This window comes from Pinus tabuliformis, chromosome 7 (assembly GCF_031772625.1).
Source record: "Pinus tabuliformis cultivar Carrire ecotype Pingquan chromosome 7, CPIR1, whole genome shotgun sequence".
NCBI classification, from domain to species: domain Eukaryota; kingdom Viridiplantae; phylum Streptophyta; class Pinopsida; order Pinales; family Pinaceae; genus Pinus; species Pinus tabuliformis.
In genome coordinates, this window is record NC_142293.1 from 1,239,400,483 (window position 1) to 1,239,419,119 (window position 18,637).

Consider the following 18,637-nt stretch of genomic DNA (forward strand, 5'->3'; position numbering starts at 1 on the left):
GCGAGGAGAGAGAGTTTTGGAAGAAATCCGATAAGGGATCTTCCCTTGCTGAGGGTCCCCAGGCTTCTGCCCTCCCAATGGAGAAGTTCAGATCTCCACCTACCACCAGGTTTTGGTTCTGCAATATGGCTTTTGCCAGGAAACGATTCCAGAACGCAACCCTCTCCTGGCAGGGCCCATATATGTTTATGATGGACAGAGGATCATCGAAATCAGGTGATAAGACCTCCATCCCCAGGCCATGTGGGAAGCCCCACGAGTTTAACAGCTTCACTTTTCCTTCTCTGAATCCTACAGCCACTCCTCCTGAATGACCATGGGCATCCAAAGCTTGAAACTGCCAACCCGGGAACATGGACTTTAAGGAAGTCACTACTTCTGAACTCGGTCCAAGAGTTTCCTGCAGCATGAGAAAATCGGGATTGTATCGCTGCATCAACTCCTTCACAGCCAGTTTTTTGGGTTTACTGGCTAAACCCCTACAGTTCCATGAAAGGCAGATCATTTTGAACCCCCCTCACAGGGTTTCGCCGCTCTAAGCACCCCGGTAATTGACATCTGTTTCCCATCCTCCATATCATATTTTGCTTTTACTTGAGCTTTTGATAAAAGAGACTTCCGCCCCCTTGACTTCTTTCTAGAGGTCTGGGGGATCTCCATACCTATGCCCCCGATAGGTCCTTCCGCCGCAGGTCTTTTATCAAGGGAGCGAAGATTATAATGGCACTCAGAGGTTGGAACAGGGATTTTGGAATCAGTTTTGCTGGAAGATAATGAGGACCCTTCACAGTTCAGATCAATTTTGGGTATTGATGCAGTAATGGTTTCAATCCCTTCCTGGTCTATAATAGTATGATTATGCGAATTTGATCTTATGCATGTCTCAATTTCTTTGATTGGAGAAAGCAAAGAAGGAGGGTTAAAAACCAGATGCGTACCCTTTGAACCTTCCTGAGCTTCTGTTGTTGCTGCCCGGATTGCTTTGCTCAGATCTGGGGGATCTTCTTCGGCTTCCTGGCTGGTAATCAGATTCTGCTCCGTATCCCTCTGCTCCTCTGTCTTTTCCAGCTCTATACCATTCACCCCTTGATTCGCTTCTGACCTGGGAGTAGATTCGTCGCCTTTTGTGCGCTTTGGTTTGTCATTTTTCCTTTGATGCCTTCTGCGCCGATAACCCAAGGGGCAGTCTCTTGCCAAGTGGCCATGCTCGTGACAGCTATGGCACCTGAAAGGCAGGTGCTCATAATCCAGAAGCTGATCAAAAACAAGATCTTTATAATGGATTTTCATATTCCCCGGGAGGCCTTCCCCTGGATTGAGATTTACCAGAATTCGGGCCATGGCTTTGTTTCTGGTTTCTACAAATGACATGTCCGCCTCCAGGAAGGTGCCCAGCGTGTTGCCTATAGATCTGAAAACGGATTCCACCCATAGGAAGGGTGGCAACCCTGGAGCCCGCACCCAAACAGGAAATGAGTCTACCTTCTCTCGCTGGGCGTCAAACAGGGGAGTCCAGCGTCTGAACAGCACAGGCCGCTTTCCAAAAGCCCAATTTCGCGCCAGTACCCAATCTACCATTTCCTTTTTATCAAATTGGATCATGAACCATCCTTTTGCTAGCACCGATGCTTTAAAGGAAATTCCCAACTCCTTTTGCCATTGCTGTTCAGCCCAGTTCTGAATAAAATGCGCCGAAAAATTCTTCCCTCTTGCTCGTCCAACCACTGTGTGTTCCGCCACCTCCATTGCTTCCTCGATCTGAACGTCCACCCCCAGAACCAGATTTGCTTCTGAATTTTGCTTAATTACTTTTTGTTTTTTTCTCTTCTCCCCAGTTTTCTTGTTGCCTAGGATCTCCTCTCTATCTTTCGCCACATCTTCCCCCCCAGAGGCTTCTATTGGCTGCGCCGGGGCCTTCTTTCCTGCTGACTCCGACTCTATGGTTATCACAACCTCACAGGCTCCCCCTTTCTTCCCGGTTCCTACACCCTCGCCTGCCTCTTCCTTAAGCCCTTCCTCCTCCAACTGCCAAACTGCAATTTCTTTCGAATCTTCCTTCCTACCACCCTCTTTCGCCTTACATCCCTCTACTCCCAGGGGTGCTCGAGGGTTTGCCCCGGCCCTTGCTAAAGAGGTTCTTGTTAAAGCCTGAGGACTACCTTGTTTATCCGGCCCTAAATCCACTTTTAGCCCATCGCTTGGGCTTTGCCATGGCCAGTTTTTGGAGCTCTGTCCATAGACAACATCTTCCAGGCCTCCAGAACGAACCTGGGCAAGAATTAGGGCGTTTGAATTACTTACTTGAGATGCTAAGAGATCTTCGGATTGAGGGTTCTCCTTCTTTAGTAGATTCTGTTCATGGGGGTTCAGGTATGCCTGGTTCTCCTGGATCCTTCGCGATTCCAACCTCAGGCTTTCCTTCGAACCGTCAGGCGCCGAGACATTGAACCGTGGAACAATCAGATCTGAGTTTTCCTTTACAGACCTATGCAAACTGCTAGCTCCGAAGAAAAGTTCCAGGTTTTGAGCTGATAGCTCCTTTCCCCAAACGGACAATATGTCTTCCGGTTCAGGATCCAAATCAACCGCTTCGCCAGGGATTACCATGGTTAAATTGCCTGATTACCCTCTTAATCTTACCAGCTCAGTCAAGGTTTGTCCAGCTGCGGGGAGATGCCTTGGATTAGGCGGAGATGCCGACAGTTTAGCCTCCTGGGAACAAGCCAGAATGTTCCTGTAGCCTAGGACCCGGTTACCTCAACTGTTCCCGGTCACGCTTCCTTGACCGTCCTCGCGCCGTTCCGACCCTTTTGATCCGGACAGGTGTCTTCGCTTGGAGCCCAGGGTCGCCTTCCGATCTGCCCGCTGTCGTCCGCTGTTTCCTCGCACGCCTTCCCGTTTTGCCTTAGGCCTTTGGCCCTATCGGCCGCAGGCTTCGCTCCCGCGACCGTTCGCTAAGGCCTGCGGTCTTCCTCCCCATCAGAGCTCCCGAAAAACACATAATCAAAATATTTATATATTAAATAAAAATAGCAATTTTTAATTTTAATAATTTTTCGATTTTTTTTTTTAAATAAATTTTATAAAAATATAACTTTTACAAAATTTAAACTTAAGTTTATATAAATGATAGTTGTTCAGTTAAAATTAAAATTAGTAATTTTTAATCTTAACAATTTTTTGATTTTTTTATAAATAAATTTTAACAAAAATATAACTTTTATATTTTTTAAGCTTAATTTTATATAGATAATAGTTGTTCCGTTAAAATTAAAATTAGTAATTTTAATTTTAATAATTTTTTGATATTTTAAAAATAATTTTTAATAAAAATATAACTTTTATAAATTTAAACTTAATTTTATATAAATGAGAATTGTTTAGTTAATTAATGTAAAAATAAAAATTTATTATTTAACTGTAATGTAAGAATTGTTAACTAATATCACAATAAAAATGTTTTATATTATTGTATTGAAAAATATGATGTAAAATTATATTTTATATATCAAACTATAGTTAGATTTTTTTGTCTAGTTCTCTTTGAAGTTGTTCTCTAAGTTGTATTGATCTGACTATTGGCGATCCATTTTGTCTTCACAATTTGCTCTACTCAACATGGCAACATAATAAACCAACAATTCCTCAATACTCAAAGAATTACTTTTGTGGTTATTTAGTGATTTACTTGCATGATTTTCCATCAATGATCTTACTCTAAGCACAACCAAATGTTGCAAGGACAAATTTCCATCAACAAGTAAACAACCATAGAATTAGAAGGTTGTTCTTCTTAATAGAGTTTTCTCAATTTTTTTTCAAATAATCTTTTATCTAATATTTATTCTATTACTAATTTACTTTTTCAAGATGATGTTCCCAAATCTTCTATTCCTTCCGTGTGTCTTTGTACCTCTAAGAACATTTGCTAATTTTATAACTTTATAATTGCACAAGGTTTCCTTATAACATCTATCACTTATAATTGACTACATGATAAAATGTATTTAACCATATTTCTTATAATTGATTTCACACTTAATTTTAATTTAAGGTAAATATTTTTGTTATTATCTTTGACAAACTTTATACTTTCTATTGAACACATTCACTCGTTATCTTAAAACTACATTGTACTCTCCTTTTACAATATATATCTACTCTTTATTCTTTTAGATTTCACCTTCCCAAAACATGTTAACATTAACCCATTATCCTAAAACTACACTCTACTCTCTTTTTTACAATATATATCTACTCACTATTCTTTTGGGTTTCTCAACATTAACCCATTATGTCTTAACAAAACACTAAATCACCGTCTATCCAAAACCTGATCACATTAACCTATTATCCTAAAAACTAAACTCTACTCTCCTCCTTTTACAATATATATCTACCGTCTATTCTTTTCGGTTTCTCCTTCGCCTGTCACCTGCGTCGGGTGTATGTTAGTATAACACCCACTTTCAAACACAAATACATAATGGCCTTGTCTAACGAGGCAGAGAAATTGCCTGGACAACCAAAAGTGGCTAGAAGCTGGGCAAAAACAAAAATACATAATGGCCTTGTCTAACGAGACGGAGAAATTGCTCGGACGACCAAAAGTGGCCGGACGCTGGGCAAAAAATTTTCAAAAAATCTTGTATAGGCAGTGTTTGAATTGTGTTTTTGAAGGTGGAAATGGAGTTAGCACCATCAAAAACCTTTAAGACACCTAAAATTTTGAAGTTTAACAACTATAACTTAGATTTACAAAAATCCTTACCGAATTTTCTCCAAAACCAAAATTTCCATAACTTTCCCTGCAACTACTCGGACTCGTTAGAGTACCCAATACATAATCCCATATATCTACAAACAACTTCGCCACGCATATATCACTTAATTTAATTATATTATTTATCTAATTTCCTTAATTGATTCTGTTAGGCGCGGACCTGAAAATTTCCTAAAATTCCATTTGATTTTTTTTAGGGTTTGTTCTTCGTATTGAACCCTTTCGCTATTAGCGTCGAAGGGCTGAACTTTTGGAGGGCATTGAAGGCCGCGAAGGAGGAGGGAGTTCAAGAGAAGTTGGTCGGCACCTCTTACAAGCAGCAACAATGGCGAAACAGATGAGCAAGAAGCGAAAGGTGAGAAATTTTAGTCGTTTGGAATGTGTTTTCGTGCCAAAATTACAACAATTTATGTGCACAAAATGTATTGATGGTTAGAGTGTGTAATTCATCCATCTCCCCTGTCAAAACATGCTCAATTTTTCTTAGTAGATGAAGAGGTCTGTATATATGAAACGTTTTCCCTGTCATCGATTTTATTTATTTGATGAGAGAGATTTCGCCGTAAGCAGGGTTTTGTATTTCCATCTGAATAGATATGTACGGTTACCAGGGTTTTCATGTTGGAAATATGCATTTAAGGGATGAGAGAGAGCCTGATCTAATGTGTAACTATTTTATCTTTATAGTTTGTCGCGGATGGTGTGTTTTTTGCTGAGTTGAACGAAGTCCTTACTCGCGAGCTTGCGGAGGATGGATACTCTGGCGTGGAGGTCCGCGTGACTCCTATGCGGACGGAGATCATCATTCGGGCGACTCGTACCCAGAACGTTCTTGGTATGTTTGTATTCTGTATCCTTATATCTACTTTTTCAGAGTTTTGATTTTTTGGATTGGAGAATGTTGATAAGGTTTATCAGTGGTTTTTAACTTTTTGGGGTTTGAAATTTATCAGGCGAGAAAGGGAGGAGAATCAGGGAGTTGACATCCGTTGTTCAGAAAAGATTCAATTTTCCGGAGGGCACTGTCGAGCTTTACGCCGAGAAGGTGAACAACAGAGGGCTTTGTGCAATTGCTCAAGCTGAATCTTTGCGCTACAAGCTGCTTGGAGGTCTTGCAGTTCGAAGGTATGTACATTCTTTGATGCAGGGTTAGGGTTGGGTGGCACAGTTGCCGTTAATTTGAGTTAAAATTTGAAGCATTTATTCGTAAATAAATTCTGAGTCTAGTTTTAGTAAGATGGTGCAACTTCTGTATGTTTCAAGCTGCGTGAAGACCAATTTTATAAAGATAATTAATGGGGCAGCTGATTTCAATTCAATTTATAACTTTTGCAGTAATAACTACTGTGAAGGGAACAGTAGGGTTAGGGCTGGTTCCTATTGCCAGGTTAATTAAGATAGAAGATGAATTGGCGTTGCATTGTATCTTGTTAATGTTTTTTCTTGATACACAACGTTTACAGAATTTTGTTAAATCGTGCATCTGCCATATCGACAATTAAATTCTTATCTATATATCACTGAATTATTCTGCAGTAAGAGGTAGTTTAAATGTCATTTCGTAGACTCTGCCTGCTGTTTTCATATTAGTAGACTTCTCCTGTTAAGATAGTTGAGAAGAAAAGGGGTATTGGTTGTGGTATACAGCAAAGCCAATTTGGTATTTTCTATTAGGCTTGGAACTTTACGGGGAAATGCCTTCTGCTAGACGAATTACTCAATGCCCATAATTTGGAGCGATCTTTCCAGGAAAAAATGCATAATTTTGATCCTGCTTCTTTTAAAACTCCAACTGTTTTAGTTGCATGTATATCTTATTTAATTTAAGATTCCCTGCAATAAGAACAAGAAGCTTGGCTATAACTTTGAGAGTCCCGGCTCTTATGCAGTACACGTTTTTCTGACAGTAAAATGCCCAATAATAGAGAATCTTGATGGTGCCAATTTGTTTGAGTACATAATTTTGATAGCAAAATGCCTATATGTTGGTCAGCTGACAAATTCACTCGCCATTACTTTTTTTTTGATTCTTTTCCAGGTAATACAATGGTAAGCATGTCATAAAATAAGATTTTAGCCTGGGTGGGGGAGGGGGGCATCTTTTCCTTTCAGTCACTCGAGCTACACCTAGTTGATCTACTGTTACTTATCTCACGGGATATACAAGTAAACTATTCTGAACAGACATTTGAGATTCTAATCTTACTCTGAGAGTGTTTAAGACCAAAGTCAAGCACCAGGCCCAGCCATGGGGTCATTGATGACTTTCTCATCTCCTGTGCAAATAGCCTTGTCAACAATCTTGTCTGGAGGTGTGCCTAACTTACACTGCAATCTGTTAGTGGTCTTTTTGATCAGGTACCATTACTCGTGAACTCCTTGCTTCATAGCATAAGCAACGTGTAAATGTTCCCCAACAATATTTAGCTTCTAGACTGCCATCCTTCTAAATTACTGCTCTACCTGTTTCTTGAGTGTGTCTGCAGAACCATTCAATTTTAAAACAGATATTGGCCTTGCTATTCTTAGAGGGTTAGGATAGATTAGCTTTCTCTTCTGCTACTTCTCTTGCTTCTTTCTGGCTACTCAATATCTTCCTCTGATGAAATCTTTCCACAACCAGGATGTCTTAATCTCATAGCAGAATTCTCTCTCTCCTCATTACTCCTCTCTTCCTACTACTCCTTCCCTTCTTACAAGTGCAACATTGCTTTGGGCCTCTATACTTCAATGTCATTTTACCTTTGCAAATTTCTAAATTTCACCAATAAGACTTTTCTACACGCTGGTGTGCCATTGTCTGGTTTTCTTTTTGTGCTATCACCATAATTTGGTCACCCTAACAGTTTTTTTCCCAACTTTTACAGAATTTATTTTGATCTTCTGCCCATCTTGGAATAGACTATAATTATTACTTACCTTTGAAAGTTTTCCCTTCAATTTGATGCCATCCCGCAAATTGCCGATGGATTAATCATAAAGTAAATATATAAACCAATGCCTTGACATAAATTTTTTGTTAATGTTTATTCTTGTCAAATAAGGCCTTTGAGGCTTTGATCCTTAATCTCTCCAGCTCCTTGCTTCATAGCAGAGGCAGCAGCATAAATATTCCAATGAATTCTAAATTGCCAACTGTCTTGAGTTTCTAATCTAGGTTATCATACTCTTGAATTACTGCTTTGCCTGTCGCTTTAGGGCATCTGTAGGACCATTCATTTTGAAGACATATCCTTTCTTTTTTAATTCTTATTGGTGGTGGGTACATGAGCTATCCCTCATACCTTTGTGCTGCTTCATGGCCCCCCCAATGGTTTATTCTCTCCCAAAAGCTTTATAGAATAAGGATGTCTCAACCATGTAGCAGAATGATTTATTTTTCTACTAACCCTTCCCTTCTAGAACTGCAACTTTGCTTTGGGCCTCTATACTTCATTGCTGTTCTACCTCTGCCAACTTGTAAGCCTTGCTGATAAGACCTCTCCATGCTTACGTTGGCTTGGGTTCACAATAAATTTAAAATTTCTCATCCTAGTAATTACATTTGGAGAAATCATTAAAGATCTACTTCCTCAGATGACCATAACTGGCACTTGCCTCTAGAAGTCTCTTCCTTCAATGCGATGCCATCTTCCAAATGCCCTTATATTAAGGATGAAATATATCCATATACCAATGCATCATTTAATAATTTTGCTCAGTGCAAGTTAGTAAATTTCTTATCCTAGTAATTACATTTGGAGAAATCATTAAAGATCTACTTCCTCGGATGACCATAACTGGCACTTGCCTCTATAAGTCTCTTCCTTCAATGCGATGCCATCTTCCAAATGCCCTTATATTAAGGACGAAATATATCCATATACCAATGCATCATTTCATTATTTTGCTCATGTTCTTTTGTTGCCAAATACGGCCTGAGTGTTTGCTCTCATTCTCCCACCTTTTTGATTCAAAGACAGTCTGTTCATTTATGCTTTAGGCCCTTCATCAGTTGCCTATGTTAGCCACTAAATCCAGTACTTGGTCAGCTTCTTTTACAACACATCAAAACTGTTTTTGGCAACCTCTCTATCCATTCCCAGGCTCCTTAAAGATGCCATTGGATTTTTATCTCACGGGCAAGAACAATATGAATTATTTGGAGCCTTCACCATAGATTGCTTTAGCCTATTTGTTTGACAAATGATTCCCTCTTTTCTGGTCTTTCTGTGATGCAGAGCTTGCTATGGAGTGCTGCGGTTTATCATGGAAAGTGGTGCTAAGGGTTGTGAAGTAAGAAACTTTTTAGCTTCCTATTGCTGATTGCTTCAACTAGCAACTATTTTTTTATGTGTTTAGCAAGCTTATCTAACGGGATGCTGTTTTACAGGTTATTGTTAGTGGCAAACTTAGGGCACAGCGTGCTAAGTCAATGAAGTTCAAGGATGGCTATATGATTTCTTCTGGTCAACCTGTTAATGAATACATTGATCGGGCAGTTAGGCACGTTTTGTTGAGACAGGTGGATGCATATTTATTTGTTTTGTTTATTGAAGTCTATAAAGTTTACAAATGTCTTTTTATAATATGAAGACTCATTTTATTGTGTGAAGTAGTTGTCTAATGCTAGGCATAATCTGCAGGGTGTTCTTGGAATTAAAGTGAAGATCATGTTGGATTGGGATCCTAAGGGCAAGCAAGGGCCAACAAAACCATTGCCTGACTTGGTTACCATCCACACTCCCAAGGATGAGGAAGATTTCTCTTCCAAGCCAATCATTGGGAATGAAGTTGAAATATTGACTTAGGCTTTGCAGCGGTCCTCTGCTTTTCTTAGATAAAACAAAATGGGGAAGTTACTATGTCTTTTCCCAGCAGTGTTGTTGGTAAAGATATCGTGAGATCATTGGGAGGTATAGTTCTTTAGCTTAGAATGTTAACTTGAAGTACTCGATTATGCGGAATCTTTGAGCTTTTTTAATTCATCTTTAGTTTAGAATACCAGTTTTGCAAAAAATTCACAGTATCAACCTTTTTTGAGATTGTTTTTGGTTTGTGTAAGTGGCTGGGATTCATCGTTGCCTCGAAATTGTATTCCAGTAATTATTTATCTTATGTAAGCCCCAAAATTGTATTCCAGTAATTATTTATCTTATGCAACTGTTGGTAGCAATAAGAATCTAAACACAGTATAGTATGATCCTAGTTAATTTCAGTATTTGGTAGGAAAATATTATAGGTGTTGCACCCTCTCGTCCTTGAATCATTCTCCGATGTTGTCCTATGAAATTATCATATTATCATTTTGAGGGTGATCTTATTTGTCCTGCTTTGTTATTGTCGTTCTGATGTGAGGTTTGAGTTTTAAAATAACAATTTATGTTTTCAAAAGGTGAATCTAAATAGTTGGATTCTTAAGATTTGTATAATGCCAGGATGTACTTGAACCACCTGTTTTAAGTAATAGTTTATTTTTTCCACCTATCCATGAATGGCTGAAAATGCTAACCTCCTTTTAGACAAGGATTTTTAACATCCGCGGGTAAACTTTATCTATGCCATGAACATCGTAATCTTATTTAAACTTGAGACTGTTTAGACTGGTGACCGAGGGTGGATCCTCTATGAATCTCAATCTAATAAGTGGCGTGAACATTAAATGTAATGGGAAACAAAGATAGAAGAGGAATATGAAAGTATTGTAGCCGGATGTTTTATGAAGATGAATGCGTGTATCTTGGGTATTGTAGATAAGGGAAATATTATCACCCACCCATAGGGTGATTTGTTGAGGAAGACACGTTGCAGTCGTTTTAAAGTTATATATCTAAGCTTTGATAGGATGGTCATATTACAGATATTCTTACGGTTCTGTAACTAGGATGTGATAGGATAGTGTCATTCGATAGTCATGTTTTTGAGCCGTGATGTATTTACAGGTTCAGTGTGTCAATATGACATCACGAAATGCTAATAGTGTTATCCCGCATAGATCCTTTGACCTTCAGAGGCCTTCACACTGAGGTCAATCAGATCTCTTCATTTTACAAACATCATTTGAAAATCCAGGGTTTAAGAGATGATTTCGATGAGATATTGTATCTTATAAACATCCTTTTGAGTCTTGATGTATTTACAGGGTCAGTATGATATCATCTTACGGACATCATTTGTGGGTTTCATAGCTCTTGTCAATATGACATCATGAAATGATATAGTGTCATCCCGCATAGATCCTTTGACCTTCAAACTCCCAAGGCCTTGCACTGAGGTCAATCAGATATCTTCATCTTACAAACATCATTTGAAAATCCAGTGTTTAAGAGAGGAGTTCAATAAGATATTGTATCTTATAAACATCCTTTGGAAAGCTTAAGGGCTCTAATTGGAGGGGTCATGCGGAGGTGTATGACGATATTGCAACAAGACATTTCGTGAAGACGAATGTCACGAAGTAGAGTGGTTAGAGAATCATATTCTATATTAGATCTAGGAAATGTGTTTGCTTCTCATGTCCGGAGGAAGGATATGAGATCACTATTGATGGTTGTGTAGGGGTTAGAAAAGCCAAGACTATCATTTTTGTTTTGGGATTAAAGATAATGGAAGCAAAATATTATAACAGGACATTTTGTGAAAAAGAATGTCATGATAGAGGGAGTAGTTAGTGTATTCTAGATCTAGAAAATGTGCTTCGTCCTCAAGTCTGGAGGAAGGATATGAGATCAATATTGATTGTGGCAGTAGGTTGCCTTTTCTTTTGCATGGTTAGAAGAATCAAGAATAACATCATTGTTTTGGGGTTAAAGATGATGGAAACAAAGGTGGCGTAGGGTAGGGGTAGGGGTAGGCTTGTTTTGGGATTAATGATAGTGGAAACAAAGGTGTGGGGTAGGGGTAGGTTTTTCTTTTACTTGGTTAGAAGAATCAAGAATATCAGCATTGTTTTGGTATTAAAGATGATGGAAACAAAATATTGCAACAGAACAGTTTTTGAAGAAGAATGTCACGAGAGAGTGGTGAAAGTATCATGGGTCTTTTAGATCTAGGAAATGTGTGTGCTTCTAAGTCTAGAGGTAGGATATGATATTAATATTGCTGGTTGGGTGGGCTTTTATTTTGCATGGTTAGAAAAATTAAGAATTTTGTCATTGTTTTGGGATTAATGATGATAGTGGAAACAAAATAATGTGCAAGTTAGCCAAGTCTGTAGGAAGGATATGATATCAATTGTTCGTTGGACTGGCTTTTCTTTTGCATGGTTGGAAGAATCAAGAAAATCATTATTGTTTTGGGATTATTAAAAATAGTGGAAGCAAATTTGCGTAAAGTTACTGATCATAGTGATTCCTCATACGGAGGGTTTTGTGAGAGATGAATGGAATAAATCACCTAGTCTCAACCTTTGGCATGGTTTGAATGAGTAGCATTATTGTTTTTTGGTTTTTGCTGGGTAGATTAAGAATCTTTATATAACGGTCTTGTTAAGCAATTTACTGCATGGAAAAAGTGAGGAGATTTTCTACTTTCACAACTCCCTTTTGAAGGGATTATACTATTAGTCGTTAGTTCATTCCTGTAATGCATGCAATTACAAGGTTGATTTAAGTTCAAATTTTTGGTCTCATATTAATTCATTCATGTATTGCATGCAAGGTTGATTTAAGTTTAAATTTTATGTAAAATAAGTTAAATGTAAAACATATGTAGAATAAGAATCTAAAACAAGATAAAAAGAAACCAATGTAAATTTATCTGAACTCTTTGCATTTAAAATCTCTTTAGATGTTTGTGTTGATTTTTAATATTGGATGATATTGGTTTGGAGGATATTTTATGTCTCCATTAAAATATCTTTAGATGTTTATGTTGATATTTAGTATTGGATGATATTGTAATGTTATTGGTTTGAAGGATATTTTACGTGTCACTAGTGAAGAGAATGTACTAGCCATCACGTTGATTCAAATTTAAATTTTATTTAGAACTAATAAAATAAAGTGAACGTATATATAGAGAATATATAGTTCCCATCTAAATATATTTTAATTTAGATTTTTGCTTGTGTATTTCTTTTTTTAATTTGTTTATGCTTAATAGAATATGGAGTTATACATTCTGAAATTGTAGCTGAACCTTCCTAGATTTAAGATAGATTTAATTTTAGGTAGCAAAGAAAAGATTTAAGATTTAATTTTAGATTTAATTTTAGGTAGCAAAGAAAAATAAAATTGAGATAGCTAATTAATTTTAATCCTGCATAAAAAACACAAGTACAAGTATAAAAGAATACACTAAGATTTAATTTTAGGTAGCAAAGAAGAAAAGAAAATTGACAGAGTTAATGAATTTTAATCATGCATTAAAAAACACATAGTATAAAAGAATACACAATTCAATCTATAAAAGAATACACAATTCAATGGAATATTGAACTATGTATAAAAGAATACACAATTCAATGGAATATTGAACTAAAATATTAGTGAATTTAAAGAGATGTTAACATACTTTGGAGAAATTTAACACAATCTTTATTTTCCATGCCGTGATTAGGTACTTGTCTTGTGCAAGTGGTGATTAGTTAAATTTATGCACATTTATAAAGCGTTCATTTGGGTAATAATAACAAAGTTAATAATAACAAAGTTAATTTGTATGGCCCCACTCGCTTGTGTAATGGAAATACAATAAAGTGAGTTTTTTTTAACATTACCTATAAGGCCTTGATACATAGTTGCACATTGATTGAGAGTTAACTCTAATGCCAGAGAACCTGGTCTACATTTTCCGCTATTACATGGTGGAAACATCTTTATAGATGCCATTTTTATAGTTGCTCACATATTGATGCAAAGGTTGGTTAAATTTGCACTTCATTAAGCATTGCTTCAAAATTGATGAGTTGTCGACGCATTTTGATGAATGTAATTATCTCTTGATTAATAGTGTTCTTTTGGAGTATGGTTACCATTGTAATTGTTTGATCTTGAATTCTCAACCGTATTCCTTTCTTGGATTGAAATGTAAAACTTGAACATATCAATGTGTACACTTGTATATCCATGACTATGCATCATGACTTATTCTTGTAGGGAAGACAAAGGCCTTTTCAATGGGAAGGCATCTCTCATTTATTTTATGGAGTGCTTTTTTAAGCGACGTTGAACTTTCATGCAAATAACTGATCTCTGCTTGACATTATTCGTTCCATTGCTTCTACAAGCTTGACTTGATCCAATTTGGCTTTGAGGGAGGCACAATGGTTGTAGATGTTAGAAGCAATGGAAACTATGACACTATTGAGAGGGGGGGTGAATCAGTGGTGTGGCCAAATTACACGTTCTTCACAAATTATACTTATCAACCTTTGCCGCCATAATTTTGCCACTCGAATTTTGCTTACAAAGATTTCTGGATTTATATTTTTTAGCTTCAACCTTTGGTTAATTTTTCTTTGATCTACTGCATTGTTTTCTTATTTTTACGTTTGTTTACACGTTCTTCACAAATTATACTTATCAACCTTTGCCGCCATAATTTTGCCACTCGAATTTTGCTTACAAAGATTTCTGGATTTATATTTTTTAGCTTCAACCTTTGGTTAATTTTTCTTTGATCTACTGCATTGTTTTCTTATTTTTACGTTTGTTTCGTTCTTTTCAGTGCTTTGACTGTGTTCATCAAGTTATCAACTTTAAACAATTTATTTATCTATTTATATTTTTGCAAGTTGAACAGATTTGTTTCGTTCTTTTCAGTGCTTTGACAGTGTTCATCAAGTTATCAACTTTAAACAATTTATTTATTTGCAAGTTGAACAGAGTTTATTTGCCTTATTATAGCATTATGGTCTTTTACAAGTTTTAGCAGTGTTTCTTCTATATTTATTTGCAGTTAATTTTGGCTTAACTACTAAATTAACTACCAAAATTGTCAGTTCTGCCTTTTTAAGCTTAAGCCCTTTTTTCTCTAGTGCCCTACTCGTTCTTTTGCCATAGGACCAGGTCCTTGCGACCATTGGCCAAGGCTTTTGGGAGCTAGGTTGTTTTAAGCCCTTTGCGAGCCAAACTCCTTTGTTAATGGCTTTGCGCCATCAGTCTCATTTCTATGCGAAATGACCATGGGCAAGTGCTTAGCTACCTTGAGATTTTCCGTGACTTATTATAGCCTTCGTGCACTTGGTTTCATTTTATGTGACATAGGTTTAATTTCTATGTGAAATGACCATCTTTGCGACTTATTTAGCCTCTGCGCACTTGGTTTCATTTCTACGCGAAATGAGCATGGGTTGACACTAAGGCCAAAGCTTTCTATACAAACACTTTTTATTTGTGCTTCTTTATACATTGCACCCTTGGTTTCTTTCTATGTGAAATGACCAAGGGTCAGGGTTTAGCGCGTAGCCCTTCTATCTCGATGTATTACTTTTGCACTTATTATTATAAACCGTTGGGGTCTATCTTACGGGATGAGTTGTTATGTGGGGTCCTTTTGGCCTCAATCTCATTTGTTGCCGCTCTATCAACTATGTCAATGCCTGACGTGTCTTGGCTTGCCTCTATGCACTATTAGCAAACTGTCGAGCTACATCTAGTGGGATGATGTCATTTTGACGTCACTTTTGTTATGTGTCGGCCTGTGATAAGTGACACATGTCACTCAAATATGGGCCTTTTGGGCATGGGTCCATTATGGATTGGCCAATGTTGACATCATCACTTGTGTCGTTTGAGCTAATTGCATGTTGCCATTTGTTCTGCTGGAGGAGAGAGAAAGTGTTATGTGACCCTTGGTTTTGCATCGATTTCTTTCGTTAAAATTTTAACAGAATCCCAGCTATTTCTTTTGTTTTTCCGCTAGGTTGACGCCCCATCATATTCCCCGCTTTGCTAGACCTTCGGGTTCAAGACACTGGCCTCGACACCACTCCATTGTGGTTTATGGTATTAGGAGTGGTACCGAAGCGGTTTTCCACTGTTAATCTACGCAATCAACGGTATGGGAAACCACCACCTGATGCCTCGAGCACTGACAAGACTAATGCCCATAGTGTTGCTGGAATGTCGCCGCGTGGCTCGATGCTTATATCTCGACTCTCAACTCTTGTGTTCCCTAAACAATCTTCTAGGCTCGCTTTGCCGAGCTGAGCTATTGGAGTGGGGACCTCTCGCTCGAATCCTCATTGGTCGGCTCTCTACTGCTGTGTCCCAACGTTCACTGCTCGATGCTTTCACTTTGTGCGCCCTTCGCAATCCTGTGGGGCACACTTGTCGGGTTGCCTTTGCCGGGAAGTCTATAGTGTGGGCTCCCCCTGCGACCAATGGAAAGTTGCTCTGTTCTCTGTGACGTCTGTCCATAACTCCTTTTTGCTACTCCATTAGGGTTTGCCACTTGTGCCAACTTTGGCTATGTGCTAAAAAGGTTTCCAACCACTTTAGTTCTGCTAGTTTGATTGCCAACAATCTCCCCTTCTAGCATTGATGGCAACACCAAGATCAAACAAGACATCATTACCAATGATTATTATTTTCTTTGATACTTCTCTTTGTGCTTTGCTAATGATCATTTACAATCTTGCATTTGATCAACAATACCTCTTCCTCTTTGACATCAATTGCAAAGATACTAACATGCTCCCCTTGTCAACAATCTCCCTCTGTCCTCTGATCACTTCTTACACTGAAAACCTTAGGGACCTTTGATTTGATCCAAGCAATGTCTTTTTGATCCTATGAAGAAGATTGAGTTGAAGGGAAAGGAATATTTACTCCCAATCTCCACTTCAAGCAAACAAGAGGGATCTCTTGCTGAACCAACACATGCTTGTGCAACTGAGAGATGAGAAAACGATTCTTGTTGGTTTGAGTCTTAACTAGGATTACATTCATAACAGTGCCTACTTAGACACGTACACTTGACTTCTAGCAACAAGAACAACCTTTCCTATGATCCGAATTTTAACAAGAACACAACAAATTACAGATATAACCATAAATATAGAGATGCAACATAAATAACACTTCCTTTGGTTAATATCAAATAATGAAATATGCTTACAAACAGTATGGAAATGAGACTAGCTCGACGATGGTATCTTATCTATGAGAAGAGACGTGGTGGCTATATGCCTCTGAACTGCGTTACAATGAGGCTCAAAGGTCTTTTTATTATTGAACAATAAGAGCAAACCCTAAACAACCAAAGCCTTAACCTGAGGAGATGCAACACCAAGAGTTTATGGGCCTTGTTGGGGTTAGTTGGGCAGCGAACTTCTTGGGGTCGTGACTTGGTCATATTATTTCTGTTTGACGTGCATGATATCCCGTTGGAAAGATCTCTCCGAGGACTACGGCGAAAAAAATGTCTTACCAAAAGTTGCTGGTGGGAGATTGTAAAAAGAAAACGTTCTTTAGGGCTTCAAAACGGGTCCAAAAGTTTAGGACTCGAAAAACTGCTAAAAATAGTAAATTGTGTTACAATTAAGGAAACTGAAAAATTGAAAGAGACAATTGTGGGGGGTCCAAGTGGGATAGACGGGTGGCCACCAACATCCACCTGGATCATCCTATGCATGACACCATCAATTATCAGCTAATCAACAACAAAGTACAACACTTAGAAGTGCTTACTCGACAAACATAGAGGGACTCTCATCAATGTATGCCTAGACCAACAACTTAGCTTGTATCTCTCCCGATAGACTTTTAATGACAACAAATTCACCATCATACTTTTGATTCATCATTAAAAATACTCATATAAATCAATACTTGCCTACCAACACTTCGACTTATAGAGAAATAAACACCATACTCTGACAAAGAATCTAATGACTGTAAATACCAATTGATAGTACTTGTGATACCAATTTATGAATCAATGCTACTTTTAGCGTTTGTTGAACTCTTGATAACAAAGTATTTATATCCTTTAATTGCGCTTTGTTCACCACTATGTCTAAATTATCAATTACAACAACATCATAACAATGAATCCATTCATCATATCAACAACTAAAGAGAACATGTGACAAAATCGTTACCTTTTGTCATGCAGTACAAAACTGATATCGTTAATGATATCAATTGTTAATGCATAATTTGATACTCAAATTTTGGCTCGAGTATTACTCCCCCTGTGGCCATGTTTCTTCTTTGCACTAGTAATCTGCAAACAATACTTGCATTAGCATTAAATAGATCACCACCATCTATCTATCAATATGATTTGAAAACATTCTTCAATACTTATCTGATAATTTAGATGCATTCCTTGGCATGTTCCTTTCGGCTCCTTACGTTTTACCTTTCTGGCTTTTCTTGAAGCCAACTTCTTCTTTTCAATGAAGATGAACAAGAGATCTACTCCCCTTGAGTAGATTATCTTCATTTTTCTTCCATCCCTGGATATCTCTGATTTCTTGCGTTGGTTTGCCTCACTGGGTCACTGTCTACCATTGCATGAGCATACAAACCATTGATCATTCTTCTTTTTAGCACCAATTGAAGCTAATTTGTAATTTACCTCTTGCTCTTCTTTCTCAATATCTGTGCCTGCATCTTTCTTGCACTGCAAGGAAGACCCAGCAGAGCTATTACTCTTTTTGTCTGATTAGAGTCTCTGCTTACTACAGGGTATGTAAGAGAGCTCAACTATAGGACTTTTAGACTCTTATATGCTAGTCTTTTGTTGATAATATTCAAATCCAAACACTAGTCTATGTTGCCTCCATGCGCCACTTGATCTGACTTTCTTTTGAGTGTTGAAATAATTCCTGCGCAGTTCTCTTTGCTTGCTTTCATCATAATCCATGCCTCTGATTATAGTGTTTGTGAAAAGAGGTTTTCTCGCCAAATTTTCATGTAGCTG

The 18,637-nt window shown here is 37.7% G+C and overlaps 1 protein-coding gene across 1 annotated transcript; it reads left to right on the forward strand.

The window, feature by feature from the left end:
• The first annotated feature begins 4,979 nt into the window (after window positions 1–4,979).
• On the forward strand, window positions 4,980–9,925 carry LOC149251859 (small ribosomal subunit protein uS3x-like). Its single transcript, XM_089459597.1, has 6 exons — window positions 4,980–5,138; window positions 5,471–5,618; window positions 5,737–5,908; window positions 9,004–9,058; window positions 9,156–9,287; window positions 9,409–9,925. The coding sequence occupies exons 1-6, from the start codon at window positions 5,109–5,111 to the stop codon at window positions 9,571–9,573; spliced, it is 702 nt and encodes a 233-aa protein (XP_089315723.1). The 5' UTR covers window positions 4,980–5,108; the 3' UTR covers window positions 9,574–9,925.
• The last annotated feature ends 8,712 nt before the right edge of the window (window positions 9,926–18,637 follow it).

Coding starts and splice junctions, on each gene's coding strand:
- LOC149251859 (XM_089459597.1), top strand. CDS start 5,109: ATGGCGAAACAGATGAGCAAGAAGCGAAAG. Junction 5,139..5,470: donor AGATGAGCAAGAAGCGAAAG/GTGAGAAATTTT, acceptor TTATCTTTATAG/TTTGTCGCGGATGGTGTGTT. Junction 9,288..9,408: donor GGCACGTTTTGTTGAGACAG/GTGGATGCATAT, acceptor CATAATCTGCAG/GGTGTTCTTGGAATTAAAGT.